Source organism: Vanellus vanellus (assembly GCF_965231255.1).
Source record: "Vanellus vanellus genome assembly, chromosome: 4".
Lineage (NCBI taxonomy): Eukaryota > Metazoa > Chordata > Aves > Charadriiformes > Charadriidae > Vanellus > Vanellus vanellus.
The window spans coordinates 38,887,033-38,903,984 of record NC_138909.1 but is presented as its reverse complement, the minus strand read 5'-3'; the positions used below and the strand labels follow the sequence as shown (position 1 = coordinate 38,903,984).

The following is a 16,952-nucleotide window of genomic DNA, read 5'->3' as shown; positions in this document are numbered from 1 at the left end:
AAAAACTACCGCTCCCGGCGCGCAGCGCGGCGCCCGCAGCCCCAGCCCACCCCTCAGCGGTGCATGCCGGGACGCCGGGGGCGGGGCTCGGGCGGGAGGCGGGGCTCGGCGCGGGGTGGGCGGGGCGGTGGGCGGTGGCGGTGAGCGGAGCGGGACATGGCCGAGGCGGAGCCGCCGCCGCCGCCCGCCGCTGTGTCTGAGGGATCGCCCGGCGCAGGGCCCCGCAGGACCCGCTGCGGGAGCGAAGGGTCGCGGCCGCCGGAGCTGTCGGCCGGCGACACGCGGGAGCTGCTGGAGGAGGTGGAGATGCAGATCGGCGATGTGAGTGCCGGCGCGGCGGGCGGGCGTCTCCTGACGGAGGGCGCCTGTGGGACGGGCGGGAAGGCTGGGCCGGGCGGGCGCCGGTGACCCCCAACCTCTGTGCCGTTCTTGCAGGCCGCCTTCTCGTTGGCGAAGATCCTGGAGGCGACGTCGGCCGTGTCGGCCCAGGTGGAGGAGCTGGCCACCAAGTGCTCGGAGAACGCCCGGTTCCTCAGAACATGGCGGGACCTGCTGCGGGAGGGCTACGAGTCCCTGAAGCCCAGTGGCTGAACCGCGTCCCGCCCAGCGGCCCGCTGCTGGCCGACTGGGACGCGGGGTTTTGGTGTTTTGTTTTTTTTTTTTTTTATTTTTAAAAAAACGGGACCTGTTGTTTGTTTTTGTTTTTTTTTTTTTTTTTTTTTTTTAGGGCGTTCACGTGGATTTTTGTTTTCCTGCGGCAGCTCCCCGTGAGCCCGCGGTTCTGTCGGAAACACTTGGTGACTCGTATGGGTGTTGTATGTAAGCCACTGAGTAAAATAACTTCGTTTAGGGAATCGGTTGTGACTTTTAGACTCTTCCGTTGCAGCTCGAGTGGTCTCATGCATGAAATACTCTCCTTTTTCTTTTTTTCACTAATGTGGTGAATGCAAAGTTAGTATGTGTGGTATGCCCAGAACTCATTACCGGTGGGGAAGTGGCATCCTGCCAGGAGGTATTGCCAGCACTCCTTTTTAAGAGCTGTCTCCAGCAGAAACCCTGCCAGCTCCAGGGAAACTTGCTGAACCAACTTCAGGTTTTCTCTATGCACACTTCTTCTTTGTGTTGAGGATGGGATAATATGGCGAGTCGTCGCTTATTTACGAGCTTTAGCTGAGCCCTGTGTCCCAAACCTTACTATTTTTAGCAATATTGCAATATATTTTGATAAAGCTGCAAATTTTCTGCAAGGTGTTTGAATACTGCAAACAATTTTACACTATCTTTTACTGTAATAAAGTGCCTTATGATGGATCATACATCTCTGCATGGTAGAAATTTAATAGCATTGTTTACTGATAGAATGGATTGTTTTGAACTGTAAGTAAAGGCTTCCATCAGTTAGAAAATCTGTGAAATGTATTCTCCCATCTTTTGGGAGGCATGTTAGAGCTTTTTCAGTATTTGCTCCTGTTTTCTATCTTTGCCTTAAGGAATTACTAGTTAGTTAGTCTAGAACTTACTGTTAACAGAACCTTTGTTCTGAAAGTTTGCTAATCTGTAATAAATAGGTGCACTGAAACTCCTGTATGTTCACCAGAACAATGTGAAAAAAGTAATGCTGAAATGCAATGGGAGGTTGCAGGAGAACATGGCTGTACCATGATTTATTAGTCAGACTTATTTTTACTTGTACAAGGACTTTGTACCATGATTTATTAGTCAGACTTATTTTTACTTGTACAAGGACTTTTTTAAAAGACAAACTATAGTTTTCTTATCAAAACAATAAAGATGTTACCCAAAAATGCTGACATAGTGAATATTCTTGTGTTACTCATAGAACAAAGGTGATGTTGAATGTATCCATAATCAACCTAAGTGAAAAGTAGGTTGATAAGGACGGGCATCCTTGCATATCTCCTCAAATATAGTAACAGTCATTGAGAAGGCTTGGCCCCTCAGAGTACACAAATTCTGTTAAATTGAGTTCTAATTGTTCCAGTTAAAGGCAATCCACGTGGCAGAATTTCACTTACCTGTTTTTAACCCTAAACCCCAAAATGTTGCTAAGCAACTTAGAAAAGAAGTTGTTTTGTTCAGCAGATAATCTTTTATTTCAATCAAACATACAGTAGTGGAAACAAGATGCTTAACAATCTTTGATTTCAAGGTAATCCAAAGTTCTGTAAACAGTTGAAGTGTGAGTCACACTTTTTAAATTCTACTTCTTACGCTGTTAAGAAGTTCAGTGCAAACATTGGAACTTCGTTTTAAAAAGCTTCAAATCACCAATGCAAAAGAAGCATTTCTTTTACCTTTGTGGGCTCCTAGGCTATTGGTCTGTGAGCATGGTACTGAAAGAACTAGGGAAGTTGTAGTCATTCATAATGGAAAAGATTCTCTTCAGTAAGTATATGTGAAGAAAGTGCCTCTAGAGGATTGTTTCAGACGAGATTTTTTTTTTTTTAACCTTTGTAACTCTGGGAAGTAAAATAATGCCCTAAAAAGTGCTGAATGGCTGTGCTCCTTAAATTATTTTAACTGTAATGCATCCAGTCCGATACACAAGGTGATTAAAATGTAGAGGTCACGACACCTGTTAAGCCTTCTATTTGGTCATCTCCCATTATTCCACGTACAGAGACACACATCTTAAGACTGAAATTAGCTGAAATCTGTGAGCTGTGGGGAGCTACTTACGGTAGCCCTTTAAGAAACAGTAAGGAAAAGAGCAGCATCAAGATGTTGGGGTACTCGGTCCAGTCATTCCAGAGAATGATGCTCTTCTGAAGGGGAAAACTTCCACCAGCTACAGCTGGGGGACACTCAGTTGAGGAAAAAAACTTTTTATTTTTTCTTCCCTGCAGTTCTGGTTCTGCCTGAATTAGGATGATCATTAAAATTTCAAGATTGTCTTTACATGAGTGAAATAGTTGGTAAATTTTTAAAAAGAATAAAATTTTCACTTGTTTGGCTTTGACAAATATAATAAACTGGTCTAATTATGAAATGTATATCTTTTTCTTAGGGCTGTTGCTCCCTAAAGTTTTTAAGAGCTGGTGCAGCCTAAATAGAGCTAGTCAGAAATTTTGAGGAGGAAAAAGAAAAAAAAGTAATTCTTAGTGAGGAAACCAATCAACTCTTAAAAAAAAAATCACCTGATGAAATGGGGAATTTTAAAAAAGAGAATTTGATGAAAATAACCTGTTTTTCCCCCAAAGATAGATGATTTTGAAACATACTGCTTTTGGGGCAAGGTGTTTTAATGACAATTGATTTTTTTTTTTTTTTTTCCACGCTCCTGGCTTCTGGGGGGAAAAAACCCAAACAATTGACTCCTCATTCGGATCTAGGATGAGTTGTCAAAATGTCAGGTGCCGTTGTGAGATGGTAAATTTATTGTTGTGACAGTTCTACCTGCAAACAGCCACGCCGCTCCCTCTTCTTCCTGCTTTTCTTCCCGTGAGCCCAAGTGTCATACATACCTCCCTCATTTTTCCTCATTGCTGTAAAGCAGTAAGCCCACAGATGTGAAGCTAACAGTGCAGATGTCACCGCGACGATTCAAAATGTATTTATTTACGTCTATGAATTTAGTCTCGTTGACTGTGTGGTCACCGAAGCATCAGAGGAGTCTGTACAAAGCACAGGCTTCGTTAGCTTTGGCGTGATTTCATGCATTGGCCACATCTCTACCCAAATGAATGATGGACCGTACGTTTTCTGACTGCCTTTACCTCTTTTGGATCTTCTTTGCCTGTAATTATGCCAAACCTGGTGAATCATTTCTTTGAAAGGTCGTGTAGTCAAAGTGTAGAGAAGAGGATTCAAAGCACTATTTATTGGCAGTATAAAAATCACCACCCAAGAAGTTATGGTACCTTAGGGAGGGAAAAAGACAGGCAGCTGTAACATCCATTCCAACATTTGTACCCGTTAATTAATACAAGCACTTGATGCCTACGCAGCACAGCTTCCTGGCGAGAGGGGTGGTCACACGCTCCCAGCCCGAGTTCATGTCGCAACAGGTACTTTTCTTTTTCCTCTCATGGTTATGCTTGCACTGCCCTCTTACCGTGCCCTCCCCCCGCCCTGTTTCCAGGACTCCCTGCAAAATTGGACAGTTTTTACTCTCCCAGCAGTTCCATTTATCCCTCTGACTTTACTGTACCATAGCTCCCAATTTACCCTGGCACGCTTCTTATTCTGGCTGAGCCCCATTTTCTTTTCGCCTCTGCTTTGCTCCCTGTCTCTTCTTGTGATCTCTGTTCCCCATCCTCTTGCCGTGGCTAGTAACATCCAATCCTAATGGTGTCCCTGATGTCCTGTCCTCCCGCAAAGCGGTATCCTCCAGTCCCTGTACCCCCTCAGAGGCTGGTTTTCTCCTCTGCACCAGGACTCCTCCATTCTTCCCCTGCAAAGGGCATTGTATACATCCTCCTTATTTCCTTCTTGCCCTGTTGGAAGACTTTCTGTGTTCACACCATCTTCCTTTCTGAAGGCGTCCTGCTCTCTGGCCTGCTCTCTGGCCTATCAGAGTCTGTGTGTCTTTTCCCACCACCCCCTTCTCATCCTTACTCTTTGGGAGATAAGTCAGCTTGTTACCTGAGGGGCAGGCGGAGAAGGGACAGGATCAAAGTGCTGAAAGATGTTACTGGGTGCTCTCTGTTGTACTGTTCGATTTATAAAACAATTATAGAACTGTTCCAAGCTGCACAAAAAGCTTAATTCCCTCTCCGTTCCCCACCTTCTCTGGCTTTATGACTTTGTTGCAATATCAATACATTCCTGTTGATGCCCATAACATTGTCTACAGTTTTGGAAACAAGCAGATGCTTAGTTCAAAATCTGTCACGGTGTATCCCCAAAGAAAAAAAAATGCTATCAAATGGGGTTTAAAACTGCTGTAAAGTTAGGCAACTGTCTGATGACATAGACAGTGGGATAGAGATGAGATAGTGGGACCGAGCGCACCCTCAGCAAGTTTGCCGACATCACCAAGCTGAGCGGTACGATTGACATGCCTGAGGGACGGGATGCCATCCAGAGGGACCTGGACAAGCTCCACTTATGGGCCTGGGTGAACCTCATGAGAGGTCCTGCACCTGGGTTGGGGCAACCCCTGGTATCAATACGGGCTGGGGGATGAATGCATTGGGAGCAGCTGAGAAGGACTTGGGGGTACTGGTGGATGAAAAGCTCAACATGACACAGCAGTGTGTGCTCACAGCCCAGAAAGCCAACCACATCCTGGGCTACATCAAAAGCGGCATGGCCAGCAGGTCGCGGGAAGTGATTCTTCCCCTCTACTCCACTCTGACGAGACCCCACCTGGAGTACTGCCGCCAGCTCTGGGGTCCTCAGCACAAGAAAGACATGGAGCTGCTGGAAGTAGTCCAGAGGAGGCCACAAAAATGATCAAGAGGGATGGAATACCTCTGCTATGAGGACAGGCTGAGAGAGTTGGGGTTGTTCAGCCTGGAGAAGAGAAGGCTCCAGGGAGACCTTATTGCGGCCTTTCAGTACTTAAAGGGGGCCTACAGGAAAGATGGGGACAGACTTTTTATAAGCGCCTGTTGAGATAGGACAAGGGGTAACGGCTTTAAAAGAGGGTTCAGACTATATATAAGGAAGAAATTTTTTATTATGAGGATGGTGAGACATTGGCACAAGTTGTCCAGAAAGGCAGCAGATGCCCATCCCTGGAAACATTCCAGGTCATGTTGGACGGGGCTCTGAGCAACCTGATCTAGTTGAAGATGTCCCTGCTTGTTGCAGGGGGGTTGAACTACATGACCTTTAAAGGTCCCTTTCGACCCAAACTATTCTATGATTCTATAATGTCTTTAATTTTATGAAATGAGTAATTACTGTTTAATCTGTTTTATCTAATGCAGAACATTCATTTGCTGAATAAAAAATAAGGTGCAATTTTTAATCTTTTAGGTTAGGGTGTTTTCACATGCCGATATATTCAGAGCACAAAGAAGGTAAGCACAGCTTTATCCAACTTAAGGTATTGAACTACAATGTATCAGTTTGTAAAAAAGTTATTTCAGGGTAAGAATTAAATTAAAGACATTAAATCAAGACAGGAAACACTGTATTGTCCTGAGCCATATTTAGGCAACAGAACCAGCAAAAGCCAAGATGAGAAAAACCAATGCAATTCAGCCTTGGTTTTCAAATACATTTTGTACATTTTATAGATATTCTATGGAGGCAGACTTGAACAATTTGAATTTTGTTTTGTTTTGTTTTTTTTTTTTTTTGGCTGACTCAAGGGTGCATAAACCTCTCTGATGATTATAGTAATAGTTCAACGCAGCAGTAAAACTATATAGTTCATGATATTGTGTGTACATATATACAGACATATAACATAAAATTCATTATAGCAATATAGTTCAATGTATTAAACTCTTTTTCTTATAAAGTAGAAACAACACTTCATACAGACACAGTTGAAACAGCCTCACAAAAGAAAGGACATACCTGGTATTTCTACTTGAAGTAGAGAAAGGAGTTTCAAAATAAAAATGGGTATCCAACATAGTGCATCAGTAAACACAATGAAGAAAAATCGTTTAGCAAGGATCATCTCTTTTTTAATATGATTCCGAATTTCAGTAGCCGTAATAGCTGTTTGGTGAACACTGTAGAACATACTCCCATAGGAAAACACAATGATGATAAAGGCTGCCAAGTTTACACCTGTTTAAGAAGTTAAAATGAGTTGTAATTTAAGAACATAGTGGCATTTTCACATCACCTATTTGCAGGCTGGGTAGTAAAGAAAAATGTTTCGTCTAAGCTGCTGGTCCCATATAATTAAGTGGCCAGAAGATCTGAGTCTGTACACTGAATTTTCACCTCTACTCAGATATCTATTTAATTCATCAGCTGATAAATGGCTGCCATCTGATCCAAACTACGTAGTTCTCTCCTCTGGCCTTATCATTGCTCTACTTCCCTGACAAAGTCTATTCTCTCAGGAACTTAATGGTCATTAATTTCTTTCTACATTCTCAGCCCGTCATGCATCTAATATAGTGAAATATTCAGGCTGGAAAAAGTCTTTAAGTTCTTACTGGAGCATCTAAATATGAGGTGTGAACATCACAGCAAAACTATCTTATTTGCCTGAAAATTAAGTTCACAGAATCACGGAATCACGGAATTTTCAGAGTTGGAAGGGACCTCTAGAGATCATCTAGTCCAACTCCCCTGCCAAAGCAGGATTGCCCAGAGCGCATTACTCAGGACTGCATCCAGTTCGTTTTGCAGCTCTAATCATATATAAAGTTCGTTTGCAGCTCTAATCATATATAAAGAAGAAATGCAACTTACCTAAAAAAATCACAACAGAATAAATCTGACTTCCTGAACTTTCTGATTGTTCTGAGTGAAGAGGAAAACAGACGCCGTTGGTGCCATAGTAGTTCCTGAAAAATTCCTTGTTGCTCAGTGGGATAAAAGCAACAGCAAACCCAATTATCCAGATAAGAACCAAAATGGAAATTGTCCTGCATTTTCTGGGCTTCAAACACCTAAAAGGATAAACTATGCAGATGTATTTTTCCAAAGTCAGGTATGTCAACAGTAAGACTGACACCTCTGTAGACAGAATAGCCAGCGATCCCACCAATTGACAATGAATACTGTCCATCCACAACTGAGCGTGCTTGTTGTATTCTCCGCGATATTTAAGATCAAAAGCTCCAATCACAAATAAATATATTCCCATCAGACAGTCAGCACCTGTGGGCACAGTGCTTAACATCATTATTCACACATCTGAATTTCCCATTCTCTGTGTATATGTATATTGGAAAACAGACATACACACGTATATATGAGTACATATTTATAAGTCAGCTAACGTATAGATAGAAAATCAACATTATAGTTTGAATGTTATTGCAAATTACAATTAAGGCAGTATAATTCCGTTTCATTCCTCCTTTTTTTTTTTTTTTAATTTTCATTTGAACTGATAGCCTATGTTTCATACTTGTTTCCAACCTGATTTTTTGAAGCTCAGATAAAGTTGGTTTGCAAACAGAAAAAGATATGGCTTCATTTATAGAAATATCCTTGCAACTGTTTTGTTTTTTTTTTTTTATTAGGTCTTATTCCTTTTGATATTGACATTTAACTGAAAATAATTTGTTCTGCGAAGGGCGTCTCTGCTGGATCCAAAGTTTAGTTTAGGTTTGTCCACCTTATGCTAATTCAAAACTGATGTGCGTAGTCGTCTGAGGCTGGTAAGGGAAGAGGAGTTGTCAACATAGGGCTGAAGGCTTCTCAGATACTTCTGCTAGAAGTTCTGCATGGTACTCAGACTGTTCCCATGGAAACAACAAAGTTTCTAAATCACTGACATGCTGTGGTTAGAAATATTGCAGTCATTTTATACACTGTTGGTAATTATCCTTCAAAATGCAACTAATATAACTTGTGAAGTACTTGTAGACTCCCCTGTGTTGAGACGGGGTACTTGAGATTGTAGTGGCTGCACTGCCGAATCGTTTGTCCGTAAGCCTGTCTTGTCTTCAGGACTAAAATAAAAATAAAAAAACCACCCTAATTCTTAATATTGGGGAGCTAGGACTGATTGGTTTTCTATGTTTGCACAGGTAACCTTTTGCTCGTGCAAAAAATAGAATAGCTATCTTGAACACAATGTTTACATGTGCAAATTGCTATTTACCCAAAAATGCCTAGTCAAATTTAAGTTTACGGGCCTTTGAAAAATTTGGAATTTTTTTTCTCCTTGCTGAAGAAGGTGTGAATTTGACACAATGCCCACAGCATTAAATTCAAATGTGAAACCTTTGGAATTTATCAACTGCCTGTTGGTACAGAACAAAAGCAGCATCGAACGAGACTTCCTGATGCATAAAGTACACAGTTTTTTGTATCGTCATTCGCAACAACACGAAACTTCAGTTAATCCAGAGCCACTATATCATAATAACAAATATTATATATGCTATGAGCGGACTAAACCAATATTCTTTTACTTTTACACATGGAGTACTCACAGCAGAGAGACATTATTGAGATGGCGTGAAGCTTATTCTCTGATCTGATGTAAGGCCTCATGCAGATAACAAAAATATTTCCAAAGCAGGTGATGGCAGATACAACCCAGACAAACACTCTCTGTGTGATGCTAGCTAAAAGATTCTCAAGGGATGAAATCCCATCGGTATTGGGCTTACAGCTGCGCACATGAGGGGCATATCCACAGTACTGGAATTTCTTAAAATATCTGGTTGTGAAAAAGAAAAACAGATAAGAGACGGTTCTAGTTTGGTTACCAGAATATCAAAACTCTCCAGTAGCTACTCAGAAAACATATACTGAAGGAAGAAAAATTAATCAAAAACTGTTGAAACGCTGGTGCATGCTGCTTTTCATACACTTCTGTTTTAATTATCCAGTATTCTGTAAATTGCAAAATTCAGACCAAAGAAAGCAAGTCTACTTACATGTGGGAAAGGTTTCCCAGAGGTCTGAACATTCTTCTCTGGATGTTTGCAATTTCAATGCCCTCCAAGCTGCTGTAAACAATATACTCTCAGTAAAAGGCCATAGAAACTCAGGGGTAAAAGAACAAATTTTATGAGCATTTAATTGTGCTTCTATGATTATAGAAAACTAGAGATGAACTTTAATTGCATCTAATATGTCATCCCTTTGAAACTTGGACAGAAAAAGCTGAAGTGGAATAAAATAAATTGCAGTTGATTCTAACAAACTCGCTGTTCTTCCAAAATCACAAAGGTGGCTCTTTTAGTGCTCTCAGCAGTGCAATTGCCGATTATTATGTTGCCCTTCCAACGTATTGTTCTACTGATGTTCTTTCATCATCTCTGAGAAAACAATAACTTGTTCCAACAGTAATATTTTACAAATCCCTTCTGTCTTTTATCTATTACCAGACAAACAAACCACTGCAGGAATCCAGTCTTCATTGTGTCAGGAGCAGCAGCAAGCTGGGAACGGCATATAAGGGAAAACGCTGACTTTCTTGTGACAAATAGATGGGCTTTATTATTATGTTATTTTGTTTACTATATTGAAAATGGCACTATTATTTCCCCTGCAGTACTAGATCAATAAAGTGTAACTGTGTACGTAGTTCTTTTAGAACTTCAGTTTCTGTACTCTTCCAGTCCATCCTATCCACTGGTTAGACGTACGACCAGTCTGAGGTCTTTGGTTTTCCCTGTGGGGACCCTTACTTGAATTCATTATTCAACACTTGGAATGAAATATTCCTGTGAGTTCTGAGCACATTTAGGCAAAAGTGGAGAAAAGTACCAGTCTTACTGGTTAGTTGCTGTGGGCTGGTGGGCAGTTTTGCTAGGAGACGAGAAAAAAAAACCCAATATAAAAGTCTCTTAGTTTTATTTAAGCACTGCAATGAATCTTAGGGTGTACTTTCCCCAGCTATTCTTACTGTTTCAAACTAGCAAAGAGGCAACTGATGTTCTACAAACTGCTGAAATATAGCTTCCTACAGATCAATCTCAAGATTTAACAACTTTCTTAACTTAAAACATGAAAGGTCATGGTCACTGAACTGCATGCGTTCTTTGGTGTTAAATAATGGATGAAGTATATGCTGTAGTCTGACTGCTAGGGAGGTAATTAATTATTCTTTCCTGTGCTCAGCTGCTTATTTCCACAAAACTTGTACAGATTTAGTATTTTCAGGTCATTATCTATTTTCCACATTTAGTTGAATTTGGCCACTGGATTCCAAATCCAGTGAGGAAATTGGACTGATCAACAGAGGCTCGTATATTGCTGGCTACAGCTCAGGGGTCAAATCATAAACTGCTGTTACACTCCTATCCAAGGAAACATCTCTTTTTCGATCCCCACAACCATTTTTAATAGAGCCTGTAGCAATAGGACAAGGGGTAATGGCTTTAAACTAAAAGAGGGCAGATTTAGACTAGATATAAGGAAGAAATATTTTACAATGAGGGTGGTGAAACACTGGAATGGATTCCCTGTTGTAGATGCCCCATCCCTGGAAACATTCCAGGTCAGGCTGGACGGGGCTCTGAGCAACCTGATCTAGTTGAAGATGTCCCTGCTCATTGCAGGGTGGGTTGGACTACATGACCTTCCATGGGAAGGTCCCTTCCGACCCATACTATTCTATGATTCTATGATTTTGAAATGATGACTGACAAGAACCAGTGCTGTGCTCTACTGAGCTGGTTGCTGCAGACGTGCAGTGGCCTGTGAAGACGTACTTAAATTTACCACAGGATAAGTTCAGATTTGCAAGACTGTCACTGCACTATTGCAGTTTTCGGAAGAGCTCTGCTGGCAGAATTCAAGTTGGAGCTCCTATGTTAGTAAATTTCCCCCTAAACTCTTAAAAAAAGATCTGTAAAAGTCCCACCTCCCTGTGACACGGAGGATGAATTTTACTTGGTTTATATTGCTCTTTTCATGGTGTTAGCAGTAGATTCTGTAAGAATGGAAATATCTCCCCAAACTTGTACATACACCAGATTCCTGTCTTTATATATCCTGGTGTTAATAGCCCCAACTGGACCTCGCACGACCCTTAAGCCCTGTGAACAAATTGTTCAAGGTCAAACGAGGGTTGCATTAATCTTGTTCTATAATAGCAGAAAAGACAATTATGATCTCTTTTTGTTGGAAAAATTTCCATTATGAAACTGGTATTTTCAGGAAGGAAAATTTGAGTATTGCTAGTAATTATCTTCCAGGCTCAAATTGTTGAGGATCATCAACATAACCAGGAACTATTTCGAAGGTAATTTCTCACAAAACATATTCTGGATCGTGTCCTTCTGAAGGAGATGTGCATAATCACAAAGAAAATATAGCTAAAATATAAAAACTTGATACTTACAGGGATTTGAGTCTAATTAGAAAATCAAACTGGTCTATTTGTATTTTCTTGATTGGGTTGTAAGATAGGTTCCTGTAAATACAAAATAGACGTAAATAACTTTGTACATCTTCCTTGCAGCTTGTTCTAAAAATAAAGTCAAACTGCATAACTCATTTGCTTTTCCAGTCCTGTAGGAAGGGCTTGTACAACTGGCAGTTCCAACTGCAAATGTGAACATTCATTTAGTGTTATTCAGGTTGCTAAGCCAGTGGAAAGAGTAGTCAGATGCTTCACAGGCATGCTATTGCCACTCCCCCCCCCCACCTCCCCCACCTGATGCTTAAATGTTTTGACTGTAGAAATATTTAGTTATTACACTTCTTGGACTTGTCTTTCAAGTAAAAGAACCTAGCTGAACTGCATGCATTTAGAAATAAACGACAATTGATTTTGCTATTTGCTAAAATCTATTTTTTTGTAATCATTTGTGTGGGTTCAAGAAGGGACAGAGGCAGTGGAATGTAAGAATAGATGTTAGCATTAAGATGCTTTCACTCTGTGCAAAGTGTTTCTAGGTACATCCCCTTTTTCTTCTCCCTATGACTTTTCCTGATGATTTCATTTTGTTATTGTAACTAAAATGCGCAAACTCAATAAATGCAGCTGTACGCACTTGGTTGCCCCAGTGTATTGTGATGGATCCCAAGGATGTTGGGAAAGCACAAAATAAGTTATTCCATATACTACTTCTTCTCCTCCGGTCTTAAATTTTGTGACTGGTGCCTCTTTCAGATTATGGGAGAAAGATTGGCACTTTCCAGCAGCAGCATTTGAGAATTTGCCCGTATACGTGTCATGAGAACAAGAGAGAATGTCCTTCTGGCTTTATAATACCTTATGCTTTTTTCGGAACTCCTTCACAGGAAAAAAGCAGTTTCAAACAAGGCATCTGTATGATGCTCTTACTCTTATCATCTATTTTTAGAGCCAAATACTGATATCACATTAAACATTCCCATCAAATTATTAATTGCTCATTACATAGGTAGCATAGCTCATTTTGTATGTACTAACAGGATCTAGAAAAAGGTAGAATTTGAACTTGGTATCTTTTGGGACACGACAATACACATCTTTTACAGAACTATTGTGGGCAAAAGGTTATATAGAATTTCTTTTGGGATAAGTATTTTTTTCGGCAGATCTTAAATGGCACATACATACTAAGGTGCTCTTTTCTTTCCCAGCACTCATGACTGGAAGCATCATATCAAATGAGTAACATACAGTTATATATAATAATAATAATAATCAAGAATCCTTACAGTTGTGAAAGCTCCTTTAGATCCTTAAATATATACGGAGGAAGTGATTCAATCTTGTTGCTAGCCAAATCTCTGCAGAAAGAGCCACAGGTAGGATACAATAAGTTCTTACTAGGCTCAGTAATTTTACCGAACCGTTTTGCAATTTCAAGACACGCGGTTTTATTCTGTTTGCCAAATATTATTTCTTAGGTAGGGTATCAGAAACTTTGACTATGAAAGAATGCTGTTAAAGCAAGGTGGGAAGCTAGATCCACCAGATCTCTCTTTGTCTAGTTAGCTCAGATATGCCACTAGATACATAATTTATTATTATTGTATTTACATCAAAAAGAAAGTAAAATACCCTTAACTTGAGCTGCAGGAGCTTGGAAATAAATTAAATTTATTGTTTCATCATGGGAATTTTCTCACATGGGCTAGCCAGCACTACATCTTTCCCTTAGTTTTTCTCTCTACCTCCCTGCTTACTTTCACTAAACACAGATTTTAATAACTGTGGACAGCGGAGAAAAAGTCTCAGTCCGACGGAAACTGGCAAACCAGTCTAAAAGACGTTGTGGTGATGTAAGATTAATTAGTATGATTCTATTCAGGGAACATAAGGATCTTGTGAGCAAAAACCCCAATATTATTGATACTCACAAAAATATGTATTTTATTGACTATTTATTCCCTGTTAAATACACAGAAAAAAACCCCGAGGATGGGTATTATCTCCAGAGCATATCATATGAAACAGAATTTATGATAAATGAGGTTTGCAGTGTAAATTATAAAACTTTGTGACTTGTTATACAAGTAAGAGAAGAAATCAACTCACAATTCATCTAACATCTGGAGAGAGGAAAAGCTGTTTTCATTTAAAGAGCTGATTTTATTCCGTCTCATCACCCTGAAAGAATAAAACAAACTTATGTTGCTGCTTCTTGCTTTTTTGGAGAAAACTTTTTATAAATTTTTAAAATTCTCTCTTCTCTGCATCTTCATATATTTGCCTAATTCAGTTAACAACCTAACCAGATGTAGAAGCTCACCATTCTACCATTCGATAAATAACGTTTATTGCTTATGTTCATACGTGTGTACATATATATACACATCCCCACGGGAGGCCAGTATAAATTGGCTGAGGACAAGAGGAAGATTAAGTGGGCTGGAAGGCTTGTGACCGAAACACGTCTCGTGCCAGGCACGTGGTTGTGCAACATTTCCTTCATCCGTATGTCATCTGCCACTGAGCTTGCTCCTTAAATGGGCAACCGGGATTTTAAAAGCAAAGAGAAAGCCAAGAATACGGCTACTGCACCGGAGTTAAAAACGGACAAGGACAGGTACGGTGGAGCCTACTAATCTAGCAAAAGGTGGAAGGGATTTTCTGAAGATGATTACAGCATCATTGTCGTAATCACTCAAACTTTAGGGAAAATTCTAAAACTGATGAGCCAGCCAACCTATCAGCCAATCACGCTCTTTAAAATGAAGAAATTAGCTGCATATTTTGTATGTTTTCTGCTTTTTATTACGAGATTTTTGCCTCCAAGTAAAAAGTTAGAATGAAGCTGTGTAAATCTTAGTATCAGTCAGAATCACTTCAGTGAAGTTTAGTCGCATATATCAATGCTGAACTTTGCTATAAATGTAAGCAGTGGTTATTCTTTATGGCGCTCATTTAAAACCGAACACAGTAATTTTATCTCCTGGAGATCTAAATAACCATGATACTCAGGAAACTTTAATATTAGCTGTAATAAATCACTTGACTATTGAGCACAAGCGTATCTCACTCCGGCTGGCTAGCGTATCCTATTACTTACAGTACAGTTAGGGTGCTGCAGGAGATGAAAGTGACATTTCTTAAATGATGGATGTGGTTGCCTTCAAGGTCTCTGGGATATAAAAACACAACATCGATCACCGAAAATAAATTCAGGCAGTTATTCTAAGTTAATTAAAGAAAAATACTACCAGAACTTCATGACTGCACAAAAGAGAGTGGGAACCAGACACATAACATTTCTGCACACCTAATTGATGCCTTCGGGTCACCAACCCTGCGGTGACCCAGCAGGAACTCTGCAAGATCCAGCGCCCCATTAGAAAAAGTGGCGTGGAAACACTATACAAAACCAACAAAATAATATTTTTCTAGTGAAATAAGGTAGACTTACAGCCAGTTTAGTCTTGGCATATGCTGGCACAGAGGCTTATCAGGCAAACGAGCAAGAGAATTATTCATCATCTCTCTGAAAAAAAGAATAGTATCGTTAGCTATATCTGCCAAAAACTACATCACAGAAAAAAAGATTATGTCTCTTATATTTGTACTTTTTAAAAAAAGGTAGTCAAAGCTTTATGTGTTTCTCGCAGTCTTGGAGGTAATAGTATTTTCTTAAACTTCCACATATTTTCCCTGTGGCATTCTGCGGAGCAGTATTTTATCCTTAACTTGTGAATGACCAGGTAAAGGAAAGAAGTTCACTTCACTGCTTTTCCAACGAAACATAGAAGTCAATACAAATGTTTTGACTCTTCTGTCATAACACGTAACTTCTATTTGTGACCGAGGAAGGGGGAGATGGAGGGAGGTTTCCCCCTGAGCCGCAGAGGTAGGGGGGTCCCTTGTCTTTGGGGCTGGGGAGGGCAGCGGCAGGTTAGAGGCAGGGTCTCAGGGAGGGAGGCCGGGCTGCTGCCGGAAGCAGGAGCTTTGGGACCCCCACCTCTGGAGGACAACTGGCAGCCATTGCTGCAGCTGCCACATCCTTGTCCTCTCAGTGACGCTGTCATTTCACTGTTTTTCCCACCTATCTCCCTATACTTTTCCAGACACCGCGTGTCCACTGCTGCCGAATCCGCCTACTTCAGCACATCACGCCTGGGGGTAAGAAAAAGCTGTGGGTGAACTGCTGGCACTCTGTGCTGAGCAAGTACAGTCGGTATAAAAAGGGTTTTATATATAACTGCCCTTTCAGGTCTGTTCTTTTTAATAACTGTTGTGGTTTGGGCTGGGCTGGCCACTAAATGAATGACAGATGTTTTCTGTTAACCCCTCTCCCCAGAAGGGAAGGGGAGGGAATATCAGGGAGAGACTTATGAGATGGGAAAAAACCCATAAAACAGCTTTAATGAAATATTAGCAATAAAAAGAAAAAAAATCATAATATTAATAAGGAAATAATGAAATACATACAAATATACACAAAACCAATATCGAGCCCCCGGGATGACAATCATGTCACCAGCAAGCACTGGGACTGGACTCAGCAACAGGTGGGAACTGGATTCAAGAACTCAATTCAGGAACACACAGATCGGGATCAAAGGCAAAAGAACGGACAGAGTCCTCCTCGGATGCCGGCTACTGAGGAAGAGAGCTTGACCCTTTGATCCCTCAGCTTTTACACTGAGCATGAGGCAGATGGGATGGAATACCCTGTTGGTCAGGTTTGGGTCACCTGTCCTGTCCGCTCCTCCCCGCAGGTGGGACCCCTCTACACTCTTCTGCTTCCGACCCTCCAACGGGGCAAGTAACAAAGCGAGCTGCCCTTGGCTGCTATAGCAGTAAGTATAAGCAGGAGCCTCTCCTCATATCGTGCCTTGGTATTAACTTATCACTGCCAGAAGCAGACACTGTCTGCAAAACATACCATTAATTTCAGAGAGTCCAGTCAGTTGAACGGTAAAATTACAGAAAAGAAAATTGGTTTTGTTCTACCTCAAACCAGGACACCCTT

General features: G+C 40.9%; 2 protein-coding genes across 2 annotated transcripts in view; one reads left to right on the top strand and one right to left on the bottom strand.

The window, feature by feature from the left end:
• Window positions 1–105: 105 nt before the first annotated feature.
• LOC309671385 (uncharacterized protein C4orf46 homolog) lies at window positions 106–1,808 on the top strand. Its single transcript, XM_082482609.1, has 2 exons — window positions 106–321; window positions 436–1,808. Exons 1-2 carry the CDS (start codon window positions 157–159, stop codon window positions 589–591), a joined length of 321 nt encoding a protein of 106 aa, XP_082338735.1. The 5' UTR covers window positions 106–156; the 3' UTR covers window positions 592–1,808.
• Window positions 1,809–3,585: 1,777 nt separating this feature from the next.
• Window positions 3,586–16,952, bottom strand: part of RXFP1 (relaxin family peptide receptor 1) — a gene marked incomplete at both ends in the record, with an annotated part of 50,170 nt that continues 36,803 nt past the window's right edge. The window contains 10 exons of the mRNA XM_082482310.1: window positions 3,586–3,881; window positions 6,496–6,714; window positions 7,351–7,761; window positions 9,048–9,277; window positions 9,498–9,569; window positions 11,912–11,983; window positions 13,219–13,290; window positions 14,042–14,113; window positions 15,036–15,107; window positions 15,390–15,464. Coding sequence (XP_082338436.1) covers window positions 3,586–3,881; window positions 6,496–6,714; window positions 7,351–7,761; window positions 9,048–9,277; window positions 9,498–9,569; window positions 11,912–11,983; window positions 13,219–13,290; window positions 14,042–14,113; window positions 15,036–15,107; window positions 15,390–15,464 — 1,591 coding nt within the window. The remainder of the gene's footprint in view (window positions 3,882–6,495; window positions 6,715–7,350; window positions 7,762–9,047; window positions 9,278–9,497; window positions 9,570–11,911; window positions 11,984–13,218; window positions 13,291–14,041; window positions 14,114–15,035; window positions 15,108–15,389; window positions 15,465–16,952) is intronic.

Excerpts from the sequence above, each read along its gene's own strand:
- LOC309671385 (XM_082482609.1), top strand. The coding sequence starts at position 157 with ATGGCCGAGGCGGAGCCGCCGCCGCCGCCCGCCGCTGTGTCTGAGGGA. Across the intron at positions 322-435 it reads TGGAGATGCAGATCGGCGAT|GCCGCCTTCTCGTTGGCGAA; the intron begins GTGAGTGCCGGC and ends CCGTTCTTGCAG.